The sequence below is a fragment of the Panthera tigris genome, chromosome X (genome assembly GCF_018350195.1).
Source record: "Panthera tigris isolate Pti1 chromosome X, P.tigris_Pti1_mat1.1, whole genome shotgun sequence".
NCBI lineage: Eukaryota > Metazoa > Chordata > Mammalia > Carnivora > Felidae > Panthera > Panthera tigris.
In genome coordinates, this window is record NC_056677.1 from 9,565,991 (window position 1) to 9,587,416 (window position 21,426).

General features: G+C 50.9%; 1 protein-coding gene across 1 annotated transcript; it reads left to right on the forward strand.

Moving 5' to 3' along the window:
• The first annotated feature begins 16,911 nt into the window (after positions 1–16,911).
• TMSB4X (thymosin beta 4 X-linked) lies at positions 16,912–19,066 on the forward strand. The gene is made up of 3 exons (XM_042973762.1): positions 16,912–17,006; positions 18,118–18,231; positions 18,627–19,066. The coding sequence occupies exons 2-3, from the start codon at positions 18,132–18,134 to the stop codon at positions 18,659–18,661; spliced, it is 135 nt and encodes a 44-aa protein (XP_042829696.1). The 5' UTR covers positions 16,912–17,006; positions 18,118–18,131; the 3' UTR covers positions 18,662–19,066.
• The last annotated feature ends 2,360 nt before the right edge of the window (positions 19,067–21,426 follow it).

Genomic DNA, 21,426 nt, shown 5'->3' on the forward strand with positions numbered 1-21,426 from the left:
CTCAAGACGGGAGAGAAACAGGCGTGACGAACGGGCTCATGGCGCGCCCGTCTCTGATGTCGCCGTCTTTGTCTCAGCAACGCCTGTGTTGGATTTGGGCCTTCGGGCTAGGCACTGGCTTACTCTGTCCTCATTGATCCAATGTGAAAAGTCCCAGCTCGGTGCTCTGCTTACTTTTCAAGGCTTGTGAAAAAGGAATGGAGAGAGAGGTATGGGCGAGCCTTGAGTACTGTCACAGGGTTAATAGGCTAGGAGCGGATGTGACCACGTGCTGACAGCCGGGGCTACGTAGGAAAGTTCACATTCTCACGGGAAGTGAAAGTGAGTTGCGTCACCTCTGTCACGTGACGGCTGTGTGCTGCTGATCAAGTCACTGGGCCCCTGTTTCCTCACACATGACACGGGGAGCCTGATAGGTTCCATTTATTGATTATTTCCACGCATCCCACCCGTTCCAAGCCCTTGGCCATGACCCGTATCTTACAGTCCTATCGTCTCTCAGTGTCAGAATTGGGACCGGCTACGTAGTTTGTGAGCCCTCCTTCAGAACTGGTTACATTTCCCCACGGCAGCAGCAGGACATTAAACCAAGCCTGGGGCCCTCCTGAGCGCAGGCCCCTGTGTGACCACACAGGTTGCCCACCCATGAAGCCGACCCTGGGCCGTGTGACTCCAGAGCAGGGCGAGAGCACCCCCTAGAGGAAGCTGTTGCAACAACACTCCAGGGGCACAGTGGGGAGGGGCTCCTGGAGAAGAGGTGAGAGGTATGTTGGTGGGGGGAAACGCGGAAGGGTGGATGACTTAGGGGTAAGTGGAAATGTCAAGTTTGGGTTACAAACCTGGATATCCTGGACGGCAAAGTGGCGGTGGGGGGAGGAGTGCAGTGGGTAGAAAAAAACTGCTGACGCCTGATGGCCTAGCCTTTTGTTTTGAGGACATCGGGCCTATCTGGGGGTGTCATCACAAGCACAAACTTTGCCTTTGGGCACACAGCAAACAGGATACATTTTTTCAGGAAGTGGAAAGTCTTTGAGAAGAAAACAAATCAATTTAATTTCCTAAAAAGAACAGCTGTTAGTGGCATTTCTCAATTTGGGCTTTTTTCCCCCCCGAACATTCCCTTCCAATTTTCAGAGGCATGATCAGTTCTCTGATTACTCTATGATCATATGTCATATCTATCGTGTTTTCATGTAATTATGTCATATAATAATTGTACATTTCAGAGGAAACAAGCCAGGCAATTAAAACAAAACAAAACCAGAAAAAAAAAAAAATCTTCCAACTCTCTCCCAGATTCTTCTCTCAAACTTGGTAGGGGCCCGAGAAGTGAGGCACCTCAAGCCTGAGACTGCCTGGGTTCAAATCCCAGCTCCTACCCACTCAAAATGGCACTTGGGACAAGTTAGGTAACCTGGGTCCCTTCTATAAAGTGGGGGTAAGCATACTAGTTCTCACCTCAATCCTCCTGTGTTACGTTGTTCTGAAGATTGAATGAGAAATACCTTGACTAGTCCCTCATCAAGGTACCATCCACTGACACTGCGGTGGTGAGGTTGGGTTGAGCCTTCTGACCACCCCGGAGGTCTAGCAAGAAGGGCTCGTGGGTTCTTCTTCCCACAAGGGCTCACAATAGAGTTTTTGACAGATTCAGCAACCTGAGGCAAGCAAGGCCACGGAAGAGAGGGGAAGCTGCCCCATATCTGTACCTATTTTGAAAGAGGAGCTCTCTGGATTAATAAGAATCTCCCGGGGCGCCTGGGTAGCTCAGTCGGTTAAGCGTCCGACTTCGGCTCAGGTCATGATCTCACGGGTGGTGAGTTTGAGCCCCGTGTCGGGCTCTGTGCTGACAGCTCAGAACCTGGAGCCTGCTTCGGATTCTGTGTCTCCCCCCTTTGCCCCTCCCCTGCTCACTCTCTGTCTCTCTCAAAAATAAACAAACCTTCAAAAATAATAATAATAACAATCTCCCTACTTTTCGTGATTCAGGGCTGGAATTCTGCCCCAGTATAGTTCTTGGGTAAGCATTCAACAAGCGTTCTTTCAGGCCCTTTGCTGTTATGCATTGGAGATGCGGAGGGAAACCAGCCCAGGCCCACCACTGAGGAGAGCCAGCCCGACTGGGAGAGTGGCAGGGAACAAACAAATGGCAACAGGGACAAATGTCGCCACAGAAGGCTTTCCTCCAGAGGCCTGGGGGTGTGAGGATAGCATTCTGCCTCAGGGAGTGGAGACAGCTTCCCACCTCGGGTCACATTTAAGCACAAGTCTCTAAAATGGCTGCCAGACAGGGAACTTCCGGGGCTGATGGAAACATTCTGTATCTCATCCGGGAGGGTGGTTACACCGCCATACACGGCCGTCAGCCCCCGTGGAAAGCACGCGTAAAATGAATGCACTCTGTTTCATGTGAATGAAACGTCAATCAGGTTGATTGTAAACAGTCTGCAGGCCCGGGCGCCATGTTGTCACGTCAGCACGCTGCCTGGCACTCGGTGGATTCTCTGCTGAATGAGACCCTGAAGGGCCGAGTGTGTCCCCAGGAGCCGGCTCCGTGTTGCTCCCGGTTCTGAATCCTGCCTTTGTGCAGCCACCAGGAGCTGAGGGCTGAGGCCAGCCTCTGCAGGGGAGGAGCCTCAGCTAAATGCATTGACCTTGCCAGGCCTTGGGGAGCTCAGGGAAGTCTTTCTGCTTCCTCCTCTTGGCAGGGGGCTCTTCTGGTCTGAATGCAGGGCCCTACTGGCCGACCAGTTCCAGGCTCTGAAGGAGCATTTATCATGTTCGTGGCTCCCATGTGCCCTTAGAGTTTGTTGACTAGTCTCTTCCGGGCTGAGCTCTCAGCCACCGCCTCCAATGCTGTTCTCTTCTGAACCCCCCACCCTCTCTCCTTGCCCCTCCCTGATCCCCCTCCCCTCTTCCTCCTCCCTCCCCCAGGCGAGGACCCAGCTGGGGCTGGGCTGCCAAGAGACCCCAGGCCAGAGCCTTGAGGCCTGAGACTTACCAAGGCCCATGTGTGTCTGTGTTTGGGTAGATCTGGATGGACAGAGAGCTGAAGTGACGATCGATTTTGGGAAAGGGTCTCAGTTTCCCCCCTCAAGGTAAGGCTACCAGACAAAACACAGGAGTCCTAGTTAAAGTGGAATTTCAGATAAATCATAATTTTTTAACTACGTCTCAAATATTGCATGGGGTAACGCACTCGAAAGTGTTTGTCATTCGTCTGAAATTCCAGCGGAGCGGGATTTTGGCTACATCTAGCAGCCCTGCTCGGCGTGGGGGGCAGCAGTGGGAGAGGACGAGGAGAGCACACAGCCCTCTGGGGGGGCAAGGGCGGCCAAGCCTTCTCGGTGCTTCCCCCAGGGCATCGGAATGGCAGGAACCACGGTGACAGGGTGTGTGAGGTGTGAGGCTGCTTTCCACCAAAGCCATTATCCGATGAGCCTGATAATTGGGAAAGAAGGGGATGGGCTGTGAAGGTGCTTCGTCCCCTCCCCCACTGTGGGGCTCCTTCTCCCTCCCCGTGAGGCCAGCTGAGGTAGCCAGGTGGGGCACCGAGAGGCTGACAGGGCGGCCAGACTTCTGTCCGGCCTCCTCACCCGCTTTCCCGGGCCCCCCCATCCTCGCAAGACCCACGTGGCACCCCCCCCCCCGCCTTTAGGACCTTCACCCCATGGCTCCATGGGCACCGAGCTGTCTAGGCAGGCATAGGAGGAGTCAGCAGAGAGTTACTTGCGTATAAACGGGTGGACGGATGATGAAACCCCAGGAAACCACGGCTCCTCCCAGCCGGGGCCCCAGGCAAAAGCCGGCCTGCCAGGCTTGGGACCCGCTTCTGGCCTCACTACATGCCCGGAGACCTTGGACCAGTCCCTTACCGTGTGCCCCGTCTCTTCATTTGTAGACGGGGTGCCAGCTGCCCTCCTGCACCCTTTTCCAGTGCTGCCAGGAGGCAGGAATGAGCTGGCAGGTGCAAAGTGATGGCAACATTTAAAAATGAAACATCTGGGGGTGCCCGGGTGGCTCAGTCGGGTAAGCGTCTGACTCTTGATCTCGCTCAGGTCACCATCTCAGGGTTCGTGCACTCGAGCCCCGCATCAGGCTCTGCACCGACAGCATGGAGCCTGCTTAGGGTTCTTTCCTCGCTCCCTGCCCCTCCCCCACTTGTTTTCTCTCTGTGTCTCTGTCTCTGTCTCTGTCTCTCTCTCAAAATAAATAAATAAATAAAGTGGGGCGCCTGGGTGGCTCAGTCAGTTTGAGCGTCTGACTTCAGCTCAGGTCATGATCTCACGGCTCGTGAGTTCAAGCCCCACGTGGGGCTCTGGGCTGACAGCTCAGAGCCTGGAGCCTGCTTCAGATTCTGTGTCTCCCTCTCTCTCTGCCCCTAACCCACTCACATTCTGTCGCTCTCAAAAAAAATAAATACACATTAAAAAAATTGTTTTCAAACAATAAAAAATAAATAAACTTTAAAACAAAAATGAAGCCTCTGTACAAATGTACCTTTTTATGGTGGTTCAACCTGGCTACAGGTGCTTCTGCTTTGAGAAATGCAATACGTGAATATTCAGGCACCTACACACATCGCCAGGAGATTCAAACAGCAGCTCCTCTGAAAATATGAATCGATTCACCAAAAGGTAGCGTTGTGCTCGCATTTTACGGGAAAACATCTAAGACCCAGCTTCTGTAGCTGGGACGGGTCTTCATTGGTCATGTGGTAGGCTGGCTGCCTGCACTCGATGTGCTTGGATTGCATTCTAGAAAGGAGGCCTGTGGCTGACCTGTCTACAGTCCATTTGCTTTAGGATTATGAGCGTCATAGTCTTAGTAACTGTCCTCCTGCCCCTTTAAGAACAGAAGTTCCCTCGGTACAGAAAAGCAGGAAGTGTCCCTGCTCTATCTTGGCTGGGAGTTTCACTTCCTTCCAGAAGTGTTTTCGTACTAAAGAAACCCCGAGTCCAAGGTCTCATCTCTTTCTTTCAAAGGCAGCCTTAACTGCCTTTGTGTTGGGTTTTATGAAATTTCTTGGGCAGGAAAATATGCAAATATATTTTTTTACTCTTTAGTTTTAAATAGCCTTTATTTTTTAGAGAAGTTTTACATCCACAGCAAAACTGAGTGGAAGGTACAGAGATTTCCCATATAGCCTCTGCCCACACACACACATGCAGAGCCTCCCCCATTGCCGACACAGATAATATATTCTTTCAAAGTTTTATTTATTTGTTCTGGGACAGAGAGAGGCAGAGAAATAGAGGGAAGGAGAAGTGGGGGGGGGGCAAGCAGGGAGCCCGACGCGGGGCTCGAACTCACAAACCCTGAAATCATGACCTGAGCCGAGATCAAGAGTCAGATGCTTAAGCAACTGAGCCATCCAAGCACCCCGACACAAATAACGTTTGTTAAATATATAAAAGGTGAAAGCAAAACATAACGTGATATTTTTAATATTTTAAAATATGAAAGTAATACATGCTTCTGGTAAAATATAAATGGTTGAGGATTCCCCAGAGGTAACTTCTGTTCATAGTTCTTAAAATTCCCTTCTGGAAATTGTCTCCGTAACCTCACTTTATTTATCGCACAGAGATAGAAGATACGACATTTAGAAGGTTCTCTTTTTTCCATTTAGGGTTATACTTTGGGGGAGCCTGGCTGCCCCGGTTGGTGGAACATGTGACTCTTGATGTCAGGGTTGTAGGTTCAAGCCCCACATTGGGTTTCTTTCTTCTCTTTTCTTTCTTTCTTTTTATTTATTTGAAGAGAGAGAGCTTGAGCTGGGGAGGAGCAGAGGGAGAGAGGGAGAGAAAAATCCCAAGTAGCCTCGGGGCCTGAACCTTCGAACCCAAGGATCATGATTTGAGCCAAAACCAAGAGCCAGATGCCGCCCAGGCACCCCTGCCTTAGTCTTTTCCTAATGGCTGTGTAATTTTCCATCGTTTGCATATCTGTCACATATTTAACTAACTCCCTAATTAATATACACTTGGGTTAATCCTAGCTCTTCGTCTTACGTACAATGCTATGGGGACAGATATATGTGCATGTGTGTATGTACATGTATATCTTGGCATAACTGCCCAAACACGGCCCTAGAGAACATTTCTAGCAGGGGAACCACTGGATCAAATGGGAAATGCTGGTTTATTTGTGAGGGCCCCTGGTAGCTCTGAGAAAGTCTACACCAGCTCACGCTTCCAACAAGGGCATGTGAGAGCTGCTCTCAGCCTTCCTTTCCTGCCTTCGGACCAACCTCAGACATTACTTAACCTTTTCATTTTCGTCAGTCGGCAAGGGGCTGAGAGGGCCTGCTTGTTTGATTTGCATTTGAAAGCCTGCCAGCCAGGGGCATCGAGAGAGAGAGAGAGAGAGAGAGAGAGAGAGAGAGAGAGAGAGCGCGAGAGAGCGCGAGAGAGCGCGAGCGTTGGATTCGATCCCAGTGCCGGCACCTGCCGACGTGATGTCTGGAGCCTCAGTTTGTCCATCTGTAAAATAAGCATCCTAAGCCCAAGACCATGGGGTTATGGAAAGCCTCCGACAAGTGGCCAGCACGACAAATGTGAATGGGCTTCCCATCGAAGCAAAACAAAACCCCAAAGAGCCAATTTCGACTGGCCCAGTCCGAGGCCCAGGAACAGTTTCTGCGGTATCTGAGATCTCACCTTCTTACGCGCTGCCCCTGCTTGAGGGAGGAAAATGCAAATTAAACGCTGCAGGAGAAAACTTAAGCGATCACATCAAATGGTCCATCTGACTAGTGAGTGAGCCAGCGCATGTTACATCTTGGAGCCCCAGTTTCTTCTCCGTAGGCTGGGGTGTTCGCTTTACCTACCCACCCAGGTCGCTCGGGGAATGAGAAGGGACACGGGACAGTGCCTGGCTCTGGATGACCCTTGTGGTTATTCCCAGCCACGGATCCCCCTAACTGCTCAGCCCATGTCCCCCAGCGGGACAGGTGAAGCATAGAGTCCCCTCCACTACAGGTGATTCTCAACATTTACTAGGTGCCGGGCTAGCTGAAGACCCTTTGGGACTATAAACCCTGCAGGAGGGGACTGGCGGAAGGGCAGCCCCCAACTTTCTGGCCTGCCCTTTGGGATGGAATTATATGTCCTGCGATGCTCAGCAAGCTGGGTGCGAGCGAACAGTGCCCATTACCCCATTGTCTAGAGTTTAATGAAACCTTCATGGGCCTGCTTTGTGAAATTATATCTCCCATGTTTCTTTCTTTCTTCCTTTTTTTTTTTTTTTTTTAATTGTCTCCTTTGGAAGCTGGGTGCACTCTGAATCTAAGTGACACGTAAGTGGAGACGTCACTGACATGGTTTCTCCGGTGACGTCCGTGCCGCAGACTCTCGCTTGTGCGGGGTGGGGGCGGGGTGGGGGGGGAGGAGTTTGTATCTCCCCAAACTTCAGGTGTTGGAATCGTAATCCCCATGATGATGGTATCAGGAAGTGGGCCTTCGGGAGGTGCCTACTAGGTCATGAGGGGAGAGCCTTCCTGAATGGGATCAGTGCCCTCTTTTATGAGAGGCCCCGTAGAGCTCCCTCACCCTTCCACTGGGACTGGGAAGAGGGCCCTCACGGGACCGTGCTGGCCCCCTGTGTCACACGTCCAGCCTCCAGAAGTGTGAGAATAAACGTCTATTGTTTGTAAGCCCCCCAGTCGGTGGGATTTCCTTGTAGCAGCCTGAAGGAACCAAGACCCTGACCTAGGAGCTGTTTGTGCAGACAGCTGACATGGCCCCACCATCTTAGGAACAGAGATATAGTAAAGAGTATGTCGCAAAAACGAACAGCTTCACCGTGGAGAAACCCGGCAGACGGCACCTTCGTCCAGCGATCAAAGTTAACACCCCCAATCATGGTACAAGCCAACGTCATGAGCCTCCTGATTCGAGACACCGAGAAGGTCACAGCATCCCTCATGCAGCATTCCTGCCAAAAAGGCAAAGCCCAAATCCAATCACGAGGAAACACCAGACAGACCTAACTCAAGGGAAATTCCACAGAACAACTGGCCCATCGCCTTCAAAAATATTAGTGTCCTGGAAGACCGAGAGAGGCTGAGGAAGTTCTAAACTCAAAGACACTGAAGGGACATAACGTCTACATGGGACGCGTGCTCCTGGATCGCAACCTGGACCGGAAGGAAAATTTGTTAGAAGGACATTATCAGGCCGATAGGCAACATTCGAATGAGATTTGTAGATTAGATAGCAGTTTTGTAGCAACGGGAACCTTCCTAGTACTGGTAATTGTACAGTGACTGTGCTGGGGAACGTCCTTGTTTTTAGTAAATGCACACCGAGTATCCAGGAGCACAAAGGCGTTATATTCGCGACTTGCTCTCGGGGGTTTAGAAGATACATATAGAGAGATGTATGATAAAGCAAATGTAGCAAAGTATTAACAGTTGATGAATCTGGGTGCAGGGTACACAGGAATTCTTCACTGTGTTTTTGCAACTTTTCTGTAAGCCACCTCGTTATCATAAACAATCAGACATTGTCCAAGGGGCGCACCAGGAATAACAAAGACCGTGCAACCACTTGGGAAACACCAAGGGTTTAAGAGGCTACCTCGCAGGAACCAGGAACCAGGGACCAAGGCCAGCCACATTATTATGCAAACCGGATCCAGTATTCTAGCTAGAAAAGTAAGGCATTTATGCAAATAGAGCCTGAGAGTACAAAATATACTATTCAAACATTAAAATACCTCCTCCTGGCCCAAACTAAAATTGTGTCCCAGTCTATAAATAGACAGAAAAATAGAAAGAGTTAAGTCCAAACATGTGCTTTCTCTTCCTGCCAAGGACTACTGGTAGTTAAGATAGAGTGTGTGTGTGTGTGTGTGTATGTGTGTGCGCGTGCGCGCGGTGGCGGCGGGGGGGGGGGGGGGGGGGGTGCGGCTTATGTCGGGGACGCCATTTTCGTGAAGGAGTCACTGTGGGTCTTTGGAAGCCAGGCACGCAGGTTCAAATCTGAGAAATGGATTCATGGAGGATAAAACTAACCAAACGCACGGCCGTCACCGCCACGGCCACGGCCACGGCCACAACAGAATCGGGTGCTGTTTCCTTAGTGTCGGGAATACTTCCAGTACCAATAAATCATCCTGGAGTTAGCAACACTACTCTCACATGACCGACGTTCATAAACCACGGCATCTGGCTCCGTTTCATCCTATATAATCTGCTGCCTGAGGTGTTTGAGCTCCCGCGCCTAAAATCACGCCTCCAGGGCTAGGGGCCCACCGCAGAAAGTAAGGCGCTTTGCTTTCTGCCCTTGGCTCTGCTGAGCAGCGGAATGCCGCTGGGCAAGTCGCTTCCCCTCTCTGTGCTGGCTTTCATCCACTGCAAAATCCTGATGCCAATACCTAGTCCCTTTATCTGCCCAAGGCCGCCTTCAGGAGAAAATGGCACACAAGATGAAGAAACCGCATCGACAAAGTTCACAAACACCAGACAAATGTGACTCGCGTTACCTAAGGAATTACCGGAGCCCCAAACGTAAGGTGACACTTATAAGCTGGCCTTTCTTCCAACGGTTGTCCAGTTTACTGGTCGCTCTGAGCTCGTGCCTAAGCCCTTGTAAATTGCTAGTACAGCTTAGAATCTAGGCCAGGCCGAGAACACGCAGGAGGCAGTGGTAGGTAACCTTCCCAAAGCAGATATTTGTTGGATTATCTGCTTCATTGATAGCCACACCATGATCCCTTCCATTCTGTCTCAGAAATTCTGTTGGTGACTTTTTCTGGGTCCAGAGACCCCCTCCCTTAGATAGGCTCCGGTCCACGGCCATCCGAGAGGGCTTTGGAGGGACCCCAGGGAGTCCCTGAACTTAGAAAGGAAAAAAAACTTACATCCTTTCATTAACCTCGAACTGAGCGTTAGCATTTCCTTCCAGCAGATCTACGGGCGGGCGAGGCTCTGAGCACCGGCCGCTGTCACAAAATAGCACAGACCTAGCGGCTTAAACGACACACACGTTATTTCTCACCGCCCTGGAGGCTGGGAAGTCGAAGATCAGGGCGCAGGCACAGTTAGTTCCTGGGGAGAACCTGTTTCTCGTCTGGCTCCCGGACAAGCTGCCTTCCTTCAAACGTGCCGTCCTTCTCGGCAAGGAAGGTCTGTAGCATTGGCGGTTCCTGTGACTGGGTCACCAAGACACCGCAGATATTTTTATACCTGTTCACCTTCTGCAGATATCTACACGCTCCTCACGACTTTGAATTTATGCCGGACGGGGGACCGACCGACTACTGGATTGTGTTATTTAATGCCTAAAGCAGCATGTCTGTTACTCCCGCACAGTGTTTACACTTCTCTTGGTAACTGCATGGAAATACACTTGTTTTCGCTCTTGATCTCAGGTTTTTCTTTAAGTGTATTTATTTGCTTAGAGAGAGAGAGAGAGAGAGAGAGAGAGAGAGAGAAGCAGCGGAGGAGGGGCAGAGAGAAAGGGGGACAGAGAGAAAGGGGGACAGAGGATCTGAAGCAGGCTCTGTGTTGACGGCAGAGCGCCTGATCCGGGGCTCCAACTCACGAACCGTGAGGTCACGACCTGAGCCGAAGTCGGACCCTTAACCGGCTGAACCCCCCAGGCGCCCCTAGGCTTTTCTTTTCTTTTCTGCATGTTCATGATTCTGAGAAAAGGTCTGGGGGCTTCATCAAATTGGTGCAGCACGGAAAGAGTTAAGAACCAGACTCACTCCACCCCCAACCAGACACTGGAGTGTGAGGAAATGGGCCTATGATTTACTTTTTCTTTCTTTTTTTTCTCTCTCTCCACCAACCCGTGCCGCCCCCCCACCCCCCGCTTTCTTAATCGAGGTAAAAATTCACATAACATAAAACGAACAGTTTTTAAAGCGAACAATTCAGCGGCATTTCAGACGTCCAGGCTGTTGTGCAACCGACCTGCTGTCTCGTTCCCAAACGTTTCCATCACGCTAAAATGAAACCTTGGACCTATTCAGCGGTCATTCCCCTGGGCTCCCTCCCCTCAGCCCTTGGCAACCTCTAATCTCTTTCTCTCTCTCTATGGATTTGTCTCTACTCTGGATGTTTCCCGTAAATGGGATCAGACGACACGTCAAGGTCCTCCCATGTCGTAGCGCCCACCAGGGCTCCGTTCCTTTTTATGGCTGGACACTGTCCCCTCGTGTGGCTACACCACATTTCCTTCACGCGGTCGTCCGCCGACGGGCGTGTGGCTGGCTCTAACTTTTGGCCGACGGCTGTGAACGGTGTTGCTGTGAACAAGAAGACGAGTATTTGTTCGGATGCGTGGCCTTGATGGAACCGATTCGCTAAAGTGAGTTTTGGTAACCGTAGTGTCTATGAATCTCAAGTGTCCGTATCGTCTTGACCCCCTCAGGCAGTGGAGTCCTGGCTCTAAATTGCGAGGTAAAAAGCTGGACCTCGGGGCGCCTGGGTGGCTTGGTCGACTAAGTGCCTGATTCTTGATCTCGATCTCGGCTCAGGTCATGATCTCACTGACAGTACATCTAGCCTGCTTGCGATTCTCTCTGTCCCTCTCTCTCGCTGTCCCTCCCCCACTCACATGCGTTCTCTCTCTCTCTCTCTCTCAGAATAAATAAACTTAAAAAAAAACACCTTGAACGCAAGCATCCTTTTCTGGTGTTTCCATCGGCCTTGTGTGTGGCCTTTGTGTGAGAAAATGACATCCTCCTCTTCTTGCTTTGTTGCAAATTCTATCTGGGGAATTCTTTCCCAGGGAGGCCTCCTGTGAGAGAAGGCGCTTGCTCCCTCATCGGCCCTGGAACCTGCCAGGCGGTTCTCACGTACAAGTAAGCTAAGAGCTGCAGGCATCCCGCGGGCAGAGAAAAAGAGCCAGGCAGCAAGGAACGGAAGAGAACTGGGGTTGACACCTGGCGCAGGCCCTAGAAAAGGGTGGTGGCCGCCAGCTCCCAGGGCAACTAGGCTCAGGTTGAGGCCTAGCAGAGGGTGCAGAGGCCGAACCGTCCCGTGCCCCTGCTCAGACCTCTTCACGCTCGGGCAGCATAGGTGGGAAGGATCAGAGAGGGAGGGCATTGTAGGCCCAGGAAGGGGCCCAGGAGTAGATGGGGCCCTTCCTGGGTCCTAGGAAAAGCCAGGGCACTGGGGGTGCACAGGGAATGAGAACGAAAGGGGCAGGACTAGCTTCATAACCTGGGGACACGGTACAAAATGAAAGCGCGGGGCCCTTGGTTGAAAATTAACGATTTCAAGATGGCGGCCGGGGAGCACGAAGCCACGCCAAGGGTCTTTGTGAGCGCGGGGTTAAATAGGTTACATAGGTTAAAAAGACTTGTACCTCTGCATAGGTCCCATGCCCTTGGAGCCAGCCCTGCGGAGGGGGAATGGTCCGGGTCATCCAAGGAGGTCGAACTTGGCCTACGTGAGGTAGCCTCTCAAATCTAGTGCCCACCTTGATTTTCCTTACCATAAAGCCGTTAGCCACCTTCTGCTGATGGTGTGGGAGACACATTCTATTTAAAAAGCTTTGACGTCCGCCCATTAAAATACGGGGAACACTTGTTACTTGCTGATGATAACTTCCGCTTCGCAGCGGAGTAAAAAGTTGGTCATTTCTTTTTTACACCTAAGTCCAGCGGGAGTAGGCGGAGCCTCCCCTTTCAATATATTATTATTTGACCTGCTAATTTTTTGTCGCCACTGTAATGGGAATGACCTCTGGGGAAAATACTGAAGGCGTGCAAAGCTGTGCGAAAGTGCCAACACTGAAGATAACGTAATCGTTTTAATTTTCAAATTTAATTGCTATGCTATGTGACTGCGATATCCGCGTTTCAAAGTTTTCCTGCCGGAAAAATGTATTGCGATGGGATAAAATTTCACCGTTATCGGGCCTATGGAACAAAGCCTAAGGGCCTTTGGATTCTAGAAAAGCATAGTGTTTAAATGAAGCAGCTTCTGAACCAACCCTGCCTCTGGTTTCCATCGGGTGGTTTTGGGTAAATCATTTAATCTCTCCAGGGCTCCCTCAACTGCAGAGGTGCCTCTGTCATAGGTTGGGTAAGGATTTAGGGAGATTACGCATGGAGAGCTCCCCTGTATACGGCGAGCACGCAAAAAACGTTATCATTACGGTCACGACTGCTGCTTCTACTGCGACGGTGATGATCGCGATGGTTGACTCCGGCCGCTGCCTGCTTCTCAACCTTATTTCCTGTTACTTTCTCTCGTTCTGCGCAAGCCCCGGCCAAACTAAGCGACGCACCGCCCCCTGCACATACTTGAAGGTTCTCTGCCTTCTTTTTGGTGCCCTTGCTGTGCAGAGACTGAGTAACCACTTGGAGGGGATGTTGTAGAGGCGAATTCAAGCCACAGAAGGGAACTGGGTTGAATGAAATCCCCTTGAAAGTTCCCTTTGGCGCTAAGATCCCATCAGATCAACAAAGCGAACAGGAAAGCGAGGGGCACGTTTGCTATTCCCCAGAGTGATCTTCGACTCTGCTCTGCGTGGCCTCCTCTGCTGGCTTTTTTGTTGTTGGTTTTTTTTTTTTGTTTTTTTGTTAGTGCCCCTTGCAGCCGGTGAGAGTTGAACTAGATACTGTATATGGATAGGCCACTCAATACCCCTTCCCTGTCATTAGGGGGTGGGACTCGGGCGTTGTCCGTGGGGGATTTAGATGAACAGATGGCGTGGGGCCACCGGGGAAAGTGGGTTGCAGGCAAGTAGGGCAGCTGGTGGGCGGCCCTGGAACCCGGACACAGGGACCCCGGGCTTGAGAAGGCCAAGGGTGGGGAACCTTGCTGCTGTCACTTCTGTTCCTTCTCTTCTTGTTCTGGCCAGTGCTCTGCCCAGAATTTAATAGGTTAAAAAGACGAGGGCTGGTTTGCATGAACCCAGACTTCCCTGGCTGTTTGTCCAGCTTTGAAAATAGCTACAAACCCGTCCCGGGCCATCCCTGGAAAGGAAAATGAAACACAGTGTGGTCCGACACCTCTTCCTGGTTCCACGGGGCATGGGCTTTGGAGGTGGGCCACCCGCCCAGTGCAGGCTCTCTCGGCGCATTTTTCACAGGGTGCTGTGGCCCACGAGCTGAGGAAGGCCTGGCCGGCACCAGGTGGGTGCCTTACCAGAGTCTTCCACCGCAGAGCCGTGAGCGGGGTGGGTGCACCCTGAAGTTCTGTAGTCACTCAAAGCCACGATCTTTTCAAGTGGGACGGAAAACCCCCACCTCCACGGTCGCTGTGCCCGGCACCCGCTAAGCCACTTAAAATGGGAGCTTCGGTGAGGTGGGAATTATCCGGGACATCTGAAACATGGACGCTAAGAGGTTTGAATCATCTGGGGGAGGAAGGCAAGGTGGTTAGAGCCACACGTTCAAAGTTGGGCCCAGCCGGGTTCAAGGACCTTCCTCGCTGAAGTAAGTCAGCTCTGCCAGGCATTCTGGGAAACAGAGCGGCCTGCCGCCTCCTCACACGCTTCCTGAGGATTCTCCGGCACAGACTTGGGGGACGGGGGTGAAGGCTTTTATGAACCCCTCAGCACAAATAACACAAATAACTCCCGCCTGAGTTACCGCAACAATGGATCTCTAGCCTCAGTTTCCCCATCTGTGAACCTCTCCTCCCGGATGGGCAGCGGGCAGGACAGGCAGAAGCAAGTCTAAAGCACGTCTGACAATGCCTGACGCTTACAAGGCATCAACCAAGGGGAGATGCGATTTTTTATTTGCTGTAACACTAACACGAGATCTCATTTTCCCCGGTACTTTATGAAAACATCGAAAATTTGCAATTCCAAACACCGAACATTCATTTATTTTTTCCCTCCACTTGCCATCCTAAATGAGAATAACAGTACAAAGCACTTCCTAAGGCTTTAGGCCTCCCAGCCACCCCGTGAGGTCCGTACAACTGCAATGACCCCATTTTACAGACGAGAAAGCTCAGGCACGGAAACATGCATTCACGTGGCCAGGGTCACCTAACTCTGAAGAATATTCCTTCAGTTCGCGTTTCCCTTCATCTGCCTCCCCCTGTCTTTCCATTCTCTCTGGGTCCCAGACAAGGTGTCAGGACAGGCCGGGCACAGTAGACACCCTTCCTTTTAGTGTGTCCCCTTCCTCTCTGTCTGTCCATATCTAAACACAACGGAAGGCTGCTTGCTCGAAACTCGAAACTCGAAAGATTCTCCGGGCATTTCCAAATTTCCACTCCTCTGTCTCTTCTGGAGACATGGCTCTGGCAGGCCTAACCCTTTCTAAGCAAAAGGCCTTGGGGAGAAGAAGGACTGGGCCTTGTGGTCCTTTGTACCGGGAGACACTGCAGGGGAGGGGGGTGGAAGGGGCGGCGGGAAGCAGTGACTTTTGACAGCAGCTGGGTGAGGCAAAATGGAATCCCGGAACCTACAGAAATGGTGTCAGTATCTGAAACGGGCCAGAAATTCACCCTGCATGATCTTTTCTGAGCTTCCACGACCAAGGGGACTCAACTAGGGTAGGCCAGGGGGAGGTGTAATCAGAGAGGTGACATCCTGTTTGGAGAACAGAATGGCAGCCACCCAGCAGAGCATGAACTGGGGAGCCAGACAGTCACCTGCCCCTCCCCACCCCCTCCTGCTTCCCCCCCCACCGCCCACCCCAGGAAGAAGGAAGTCAAGTGGATAAAGAAATGGGGAAGTCGGAGGTGCTCCTGCAATGGCTTTTAAGGGCCTATATAACACTTGACTTTAATCCCCAGGAGACAAAAGCCACTGCCCTACACATGATTAGTAAGGGGTTTCTGGAAATATTTCCTCAGGATGCAGAAAGGGATAAAAAGTATCATGCATACTGTTTCGCAGCTCAAAATCATCTCAGGTAGTTCTTTTCCAACCCGCCGGTCTTTTTCCTTTCACCTGCCACTCGCAGGCACAGGGCACGGGGTCTGTAACTAATTTCGGCGGCAAGGGGGTCACGGTACTAGCAGGCAAGGTGCCATTTTGAAAACCGTTCGTCTCCACCGAAATCTCCCATTTCCGGATGTAACTTAGAAGGGCCCTTCAATAATGTCTTGGGCTGGAAAGGCTCTCTTCGAAACGGAATGAGATTTTTAAATTTAATCTTTCGATTTTAGAAATGATGGGACTGCAGTCTTTGGCATTGGGCCTCCTTAGCAATCACTTTTATATTTAGGAAAATAAGAAACAGGACAGTAAAAGAACTTCCTTATTGTCAGGCAGCAAGTCAATAGCAGAGCTTGAACTTGACTTATTTTTCTAAGGCGGGGGGGCGTTGTACCCTATAAAATACGGATAAATTAACCTCCAAGCGGCCAATATTCCGGTTTTTTGATTCGACTGCTCGCAAAAATTATAGCGATGAAGAAAATACGCATGTTACAGTAAGGAACCTTGAAAACAAAATCCCTTCAGGGTGTTTTACCTCCCACCCAATTCAAGGAGAAGCCGGGCGAGGAGACAAAGAGGGCCGGGGTGGGGCGCGGGCCCTCGGCTGGTCCGAAAGCTGAGTCACAGGAATCGCACCCCTGCAGTGGGCGAGGCCCTCCCGCGCGGCCACCGCACCCTGGCTTGGGGATGTCCGCCCCAGACAAAGCCAGCTTCGCAGTAAAGGAATGCCTGTCCCCCCCCCCCGGCCCCCCGTAGGTACCACCCTAGACCCTTAGTTATCATGCCCCGGTCCCCAAGAGCAGGCTTCCGCGGCTGTTGCAAAGATCCACGATGCTAAAATAGACACGAAGAGGGAAAATGCATTATGCAGGAAGTGCTGGAGGGTGGGGGGGCTTGCGCCCGTTTTAATTTTCCGCCGTCGTTGCGGTCAGGGTGCACTGGTGCACACGGGGCGGGGGTCCCCCAAACGCCAGGCAGGGTGAGGAGCCGGGGCGCGAAGGGGTTAAGTGGGCCGGCGGGTGACATCACCTCATTTACATAGGAGCGCGCATATAGCGGCGCGCGGCGCGTCCCGCCCGGCATTCGGCGGCGGCCACTGCGCAGATCGGACTTCGTTCGCTCGTGCACCTCGCTCCGGTGAGCCCCAGGGCCCCTGCCTCCTGCCCTCCCGTCCCTTCCCCGCCCCGCGCCCGCGCTCGCCCCTCGGCGGCCGCCTCCCTCCCGAGGCGTCCCTGCAGCCCGAGCCCAAACGGTCCTCCCGGGGAGGCCTGCCTTGGGGGCCTGGGGGTGCCAGACCCTGCCAGATGCTGGGGGGACGGGGTCGGGAACTCGGTGATTTTAAAAAAACGACCCCCCCCCCCCGCCCAAACCGGACCTTCGGCCGTGCAGCATCGAGGGAACATTTTTTTTCTCCCCCGCCCGAGGCATTCTACATTGTCTCTTAGGCGGTGATTAGTCAGGAACAGAAAGATCCTTTGTTCCAACTCACACCCACCCGAACCCGGAGCTTCAACAATTACATTTTTTCTTGTAGCCTCCGAGGGCTTCTTGGGCTCCTATCTGTCCAGATTCAGGCGGCTGGGCTCCACTGTGAGATGGAAAAAAAAAAAGGGGGGGGGTCAGCCCTTCTTGCGGGGGCTGCCGAATGGCCCCTGCGTGCCGATCACCACCGGTCGATGGGGTGTGGGGCAGCTTTGTGTGCAGCCGGCGGCATTGTTGAGCGCCAGCGAGGAAGCGGTAGGGCGGTGGTCGGAGCGCCGGCCGCAGCTGCCGCCTTTGTGAGCAGAGAAGAAAGCACGGGCGCGCATCTTTGGCGGACAGAGCGCGCATGGAAAATGGCAGCGCTGTGCAGCCCGGGATTCATTTTAAGAATTTTTACTCGATCCCATCCCCCGCCCCCCACTTGAAATGGCTTCACCGTGTTCCCCTTTTAACCAGCCTTGAATGGTTCCATATTGCAATTCACAACCCGCCGTGGTCAATTTCATTATTCCGAAAGATTCGCCCCCCCCCCCCATGGGGGAGCGATCTTGCCGGTTTGGGCCCCGGCATTTGGAAATAATGAAGGGGGGGGGTTCTTTTTTTGTATAGAAAGAGGAAGCTTTAGCCTTGAATGAAAGCGGAAGGAGACAGAGGTGGGGTTTCAGGCAGGGGATGCGAGGGCAAAAGCGCATTTCTGAGCCGGGAGAGACAAGGGTGGGTCGCTCCTCGCGCGATCTCACCCTCCCTCTTGGCTTTGTATATGCAGCTTCCTCTGCAACCATGTCTGACAAACCCGATATGGCTGAGATTGAGAAATTCGATAAGTCGAAATTGAAGAAGACAGAAACGCAAGAGAAAAATCCGCTGCCTTCAAAAGAAAGTAAGTCTCCCCCCTACCCCCCCCCCACCACCTTGAGAAAAGGCTGGGCGGGAGGATGGGGAGGGGCTGGGAGGGGGGGGCGGGGGAGTGCGGGGGAGGAGCTGACAGCTCTTCATGATGAATGTGGCCTGCAAAGGCTAATTAAAAATTGTTTTGCAGCCAGCCAATAAGGCTTTAATAATTTAATAATGGGATGTTTACAATATATTACGATGCAGTATGTATTCCATTTTATCTGTTCAGATGGTCTTTTTAATGTACATGTTTTCGTGGTGGAACGGCTTGATACTTGGGATATGGGAAGCGATCGTAAAAGAAAGTGCAATCATCTGCCACTAGGCTACACTGAGTCCCCCTAATGAGCTCTTCTCTTTCTTTTTTCTTTCCTGTCACAGCGATTGAGCAGGAGAAGCAAGCAGGCGAATCGTAATGAGGCGTGCGCCGCCAATATGCACTGTACATTCCACAAGCATTGCCTTCTTATTTTACTTCTTTTAGCTGTTTAACTTTGTAAGATGCAAAGAGGTTGGATCGAGTTTAAATGACTGTGCTGCCCCCTTTTCACATCAAAGAATCGAGAACTACTGACAAACGAAGGCGCCTGCCTCTCCCATCTGCCTGTCTGGCTGGCAGCGAAGGAAAAGAACTTGCATGTTGGTGAAGGAAGAAGCTGGGTGGGACGACAGAGAAATCTAGAGTAAAAACCAAGCTGGTCCAAGGTGTCCTGCAGGCTGTAAAATGCAGTTTAATCAGAGTGCCATTTTTTTGTTCAAATGATTTTAATTATTGGAATGCACAATTTTTTTAATATGCAAATAAAAAGTTTTAAAACCTGGCTGGTGTGACTGTGGTGTCTGGAAGGAGCGGCTTATTCATACACGAACCCTTTGCCAAAGGGCCGAGAGCGGTCTCGCTGGGGAACGATGATAAGTTAACAAACATCGGGTAATTGGTAAAATCAGAGACGGCGTAGAAATGAGTTTCATCCAGGAATGTGAAAAACCTCGTGTGTCCTAGGTGATGGGAAGATTATTTCTTTAGGCTGCTTGAATTCCTAGTATGAGTTGTACGAAAACAAAAATACATTTGCAGTTCTTGCCTTTCATAGGGTTCGATAAGCCAACGCCAAATTTATTGCATTAATGGTGGTGGTGATAATTCACAGCACAATCTTTGATTCAGGAGTCAAGGTGAACTTGCTCACTTAGCCAGTGACCAGCACTGACACAGATAGGATTTAAGCAGTTTGGTGGTGAGGAAAAATTACATTTTTAACAGCTCCTTTATAAAAGGATTCAAAATGGTGCTTCCTTGTCTAATGGCCGGTTTCAATATTCAAAATTGTTTTTATAAAATGATGGGTGCATTTATGATTAATGAGTATCATTTTTAAATAAAGAGGAAGGACCTCTTTGGATTTAAACGACATCAGGACAAGGATGGAATCTATGTTAAATTTAAAGTCCATGGGATTTAATTGGTTCATCTCGAGGGTTCGCCTTTCCTGAGGCTGATAACTTCTTTGAAGTACCTGTTTTTAACTGGTGGGGAAAAGCCAAGCCCTTGTTTGGGGACGTTTAGGTACAGAAAAAGGGAATCGAAGTCTCAGGACTTTTTTTTTTTTTTTTAAATACAAAGGATATCATTCTCACATGTCCTTAACGGATTCCTCGGCTTTGTAAGGACGGGTGCAAATATTTTTTTCAAAAATCCTACCAATGTTCTCAAGTGGCAGCAGCCTTTAAGGATGCCAGTTCACCCAGTAAGTATCTCAGCAAAGCTAAGCCTTGGCCTGCAGATGTCCAGGAAGTTCAACTGCGCCCCCCCCCAATCCCTTCCCCCAAGACTGAAGAAAATGCCCCTCCTGAAGGAGGGGGTGGAGGGCAGATTGTTGATCAGTATTAAACCGGTTGATTTCATTTCCTTTGCTCAACACTTATTTTGAGAAATGCACAGGAAACCATTTACCTGTGGTTTAGACAATCAACCAGACCATCAACTACAAGCATATCTGCAGCGCCAGGGAAGGGATGTGTGCCGGTTGGCTGCAAAACCCGAATGCCCCAGTCTGCTCAGCCGGCCCTCCAGCCCCGCATTTTCTTTTCCCTCCTGCAAGGAAGGGTGTGGGCAAAATGAAAATGCCCAAGGCACAAAGAGAGGCCAAGCCCACGTGGGTTTTTGCTGTGTCCGTTTTTCAAACCATGCGGAGATGAAATGAGCGTTAAGGGGAGAGGGAGGAAAAAAAAAAAAGTAAAAATGAAAAATCTGGTAATGATTGAGTCTTGGCGGCGTGGTGTGTGGGATGGGGAAATTCAGAAGCTTCTGTACATATCACACTGTGCACTTAACTACTGCACGTGGGGATGGGGGTAGGAGAGGCTACTTTTGTAAAAAAAATTGTTGAGTGCATTCTGTTTTCTTCCCAAGAAAGGATCTTCCCAGAAGGGCCTGGGATATTTGTGAATCCATATGGGAATGTATACTGTTATTAGGAGCTTGGAGTAGACGGTCTTTTTCACGGACGCGGAGAGTGAGGTCCCCGTTAGAATGAGGGACTGCTCGAATTGAAGGAGGCCATAGCCACCGCATCTTTGACCCTCTCTCCTCCCCCAGGAGGAAAGAGGCCAAGGTTGCTTATGTAAGAGCCTAGGGTCACACAGTCCTGTCCGGGACTTCTGCAAATTTTCAATTGATCCGGACGAATCAAGCAAAAACAGAGGAAGTAAAAAGAGACTCACCCAGAGACTCTCAAACAAAAACACCCCAAGCTGGAGCCTTTCTGAGTTCCAGATTATAAATCGAAACATTATTTCATAAAATTGCAAGCACTTAGCACTTGATTTCCCCTCGTAGGGTTCACTGAGCTGGCAAGAGAATAAGAAAAACACCCTGCCCAGCTCCCCCCACCCCCGCATATTTCTCACTTTTAAGAGCGCCTTACGGTGCAATCTAAAAGAATTAAACACACGGATTTGAAGTTCGACTATATTTTATTTGAATGTTGTCAGAGGCTAGATGACAAATCGGAGACACAGATGTGCAATGCAGCAAGCTAAGAAGAAAATATGTTTCTATGGCTTAAATTTGCCTGGTTTACGTGTTCCCTGGATAATTGTACTATAGCCTCTGACCTCTCTCGTGATACTGTTGGCTTCTGAGACTTGCGGGCAGGGTACGTGTGTGCCCTAAGTTCAT